The sequence below is a fragment of the Zingiber officinale genome, chromosome 2B (assembly GCF_018446385.1).
Source record: "Zingiber officinale cultivar Zhangliang chromosome 2B, Zo_v1.1, whole genome shotgun sequence".
Classification (NCBI taxonomy): Eukaryota; Viridiplantae; Streptophyta; class Magnoliopsida; order Zingiberales; family Zingiberaceae; genus Zingiber; species Zingiber officinale.
The window spans coordinates 97,212,902-97,214,470 of record NC_055989.1 but is presented as its reverse complement, the minus strand read 5'-3'; the positions used below and the strand labels follow the sequence as shown (position 1 = coordinate 97,214,470).

The window sequence follows — 1,569 nt, the reverse complement described above, 5'->3', positions numbered from 1 at the left end:
AAGAAATTTTTGAAATGTTATATTATTTTTAACATTAAATTAGCAAATATGAGTCTTAAAACTTGAAAAATTCATACTTTATTTTTAGAAACAGTTTCAATTTTTTTAATTTTTTTTTTGACTTTATTTTTGTTGTGATCAAAGGGGGAGAATGAGAGACGAGAGCTTAAGTCTAAGGGGAGGCTAATTTTGTAAATTGAAAAATTATAATGTTAACTGTTTCTTTTATCTTTATGTTTTTCCCTAACTCTAACTCGGGTCTAACTCGGGTTGATGCATATCAAAAAAAGGAAGATTCTTGGTACGTACCCCAAGATAGTTTTGATGTGGTTAACTGATTTAAGTTAGATCCTATATTTGTTTGATGCCCTGTGTCTAAGTGTGCAGGAACTTAGAAGCACAAGAAATCTAGTAAAAGATGTAGCTAGCGAGAAGGACGACATTGGAAAGAGTCGACGGGTTCGGTGCGTCCGAGCAGTGGCGGAGGCGAGGGGGCGCGGGGGTGTGAGGAAGAACCCCCTACCTCCACGCCCAGCTCATCAACCCAACCTCTATGCCAACTTAGGACAACTCCATCATGCCCTTCTCATCTTCGTCAACGTCTGCTGCCACTCCAACATCGTCGCTTGGAAGTCTGTCATCGACCACATCTCCCGCTCCTGCCGGCTCCTCAACGCCCTCACCCTCTTCCCCCAGCTCCACACCTCTGCCGCCCCACTCCCAACTCCCACACCTTCTCCTCCATCCTTCCTGCTTGCACCAACACCGACGCAGATCGCTTCGACCGTCAAGTCCATGCCCTCATGCTTTAGAACAGCGTCGCGACTGCCGTCTACATCGCTAGCGCCTTGACCGACATGTATGCGAAGTGCGACCATGTCTGGGATTTCTGAAAGGTGTTCGACAAAATGGCTATGAGGAACCTCATCACTTGGAATGCGTTGATTGTGGGGCTTATCCGCAACAAGCTGTACTGTGACGCGATGGAAGCTTTTCGCTCGTTGTTGAACGATGATGGGCTCTTGACCCCTAATCAAGTGAACTTGTCCAGCGTGCTGAGTGCATGCTCAAATGTGTGTACCATCAGATTTGGGAGAGCGGTGCATGACTTGGTGGTTAAACTTGCAATGGAGTTGTCTTTGGCCTATGTGAGGAACTCGCTCATTGACATGTACTGTAAATGTGGGTGCTTGGAAGAAGTTGCAAAGGTGTTCGACAGATGTCCCGACAGAGATGTTGTGACTTGGAATGTTATGATGATGGGTTGGATTGAAAGTGATTGACCCGAAGATGCTTGTGGTTGTTTCCTACATATGGTGGGAGAGGGAGTTTTCCCAGATGAAACCTCCTTTTATACCTTACTCCAAGCTTTGGCCATGCTAGCTTCATGGGGGCCGGAGCTATCCTTCCTCTATTCTCCCTCTCTCTCTCCTCTCCTCCTCTCGCTGGAGCCACCTCCGAGCCATCCCTCTTCTTTCGACAACCACGCTACCGCGAACATCACCGACTCCTTGCCATCGTCTCCTCTCCACGCCATCAACCCCCTCTTTGCTCACCTGAGACGCGTCG

At 47.3% G+C, this 1,569-nt stretch overlaps 1 protein-coding gene across 1 annotated transcript; it reads left to right on the top strand.

Moving 5' to 3' along the window:
* Positions 1-908: 908 nt before the first annotated feature.
* Positions 909-1,283, top strand: LOC122048477 (pentatricopeptide repeat-containing protein At1g50270-like). The gene has a single exon (XM_042610042.1). The coding sequence runs from the start codon at positions 909-911 to the stop codon at positions 1,281-1,283; it is 375 nt and encodes a 124-aa protein (XP_042465976.1).
* The last annotated feature ends 286 nt before the right edge of the window (positions 1,284-1,569 follow it).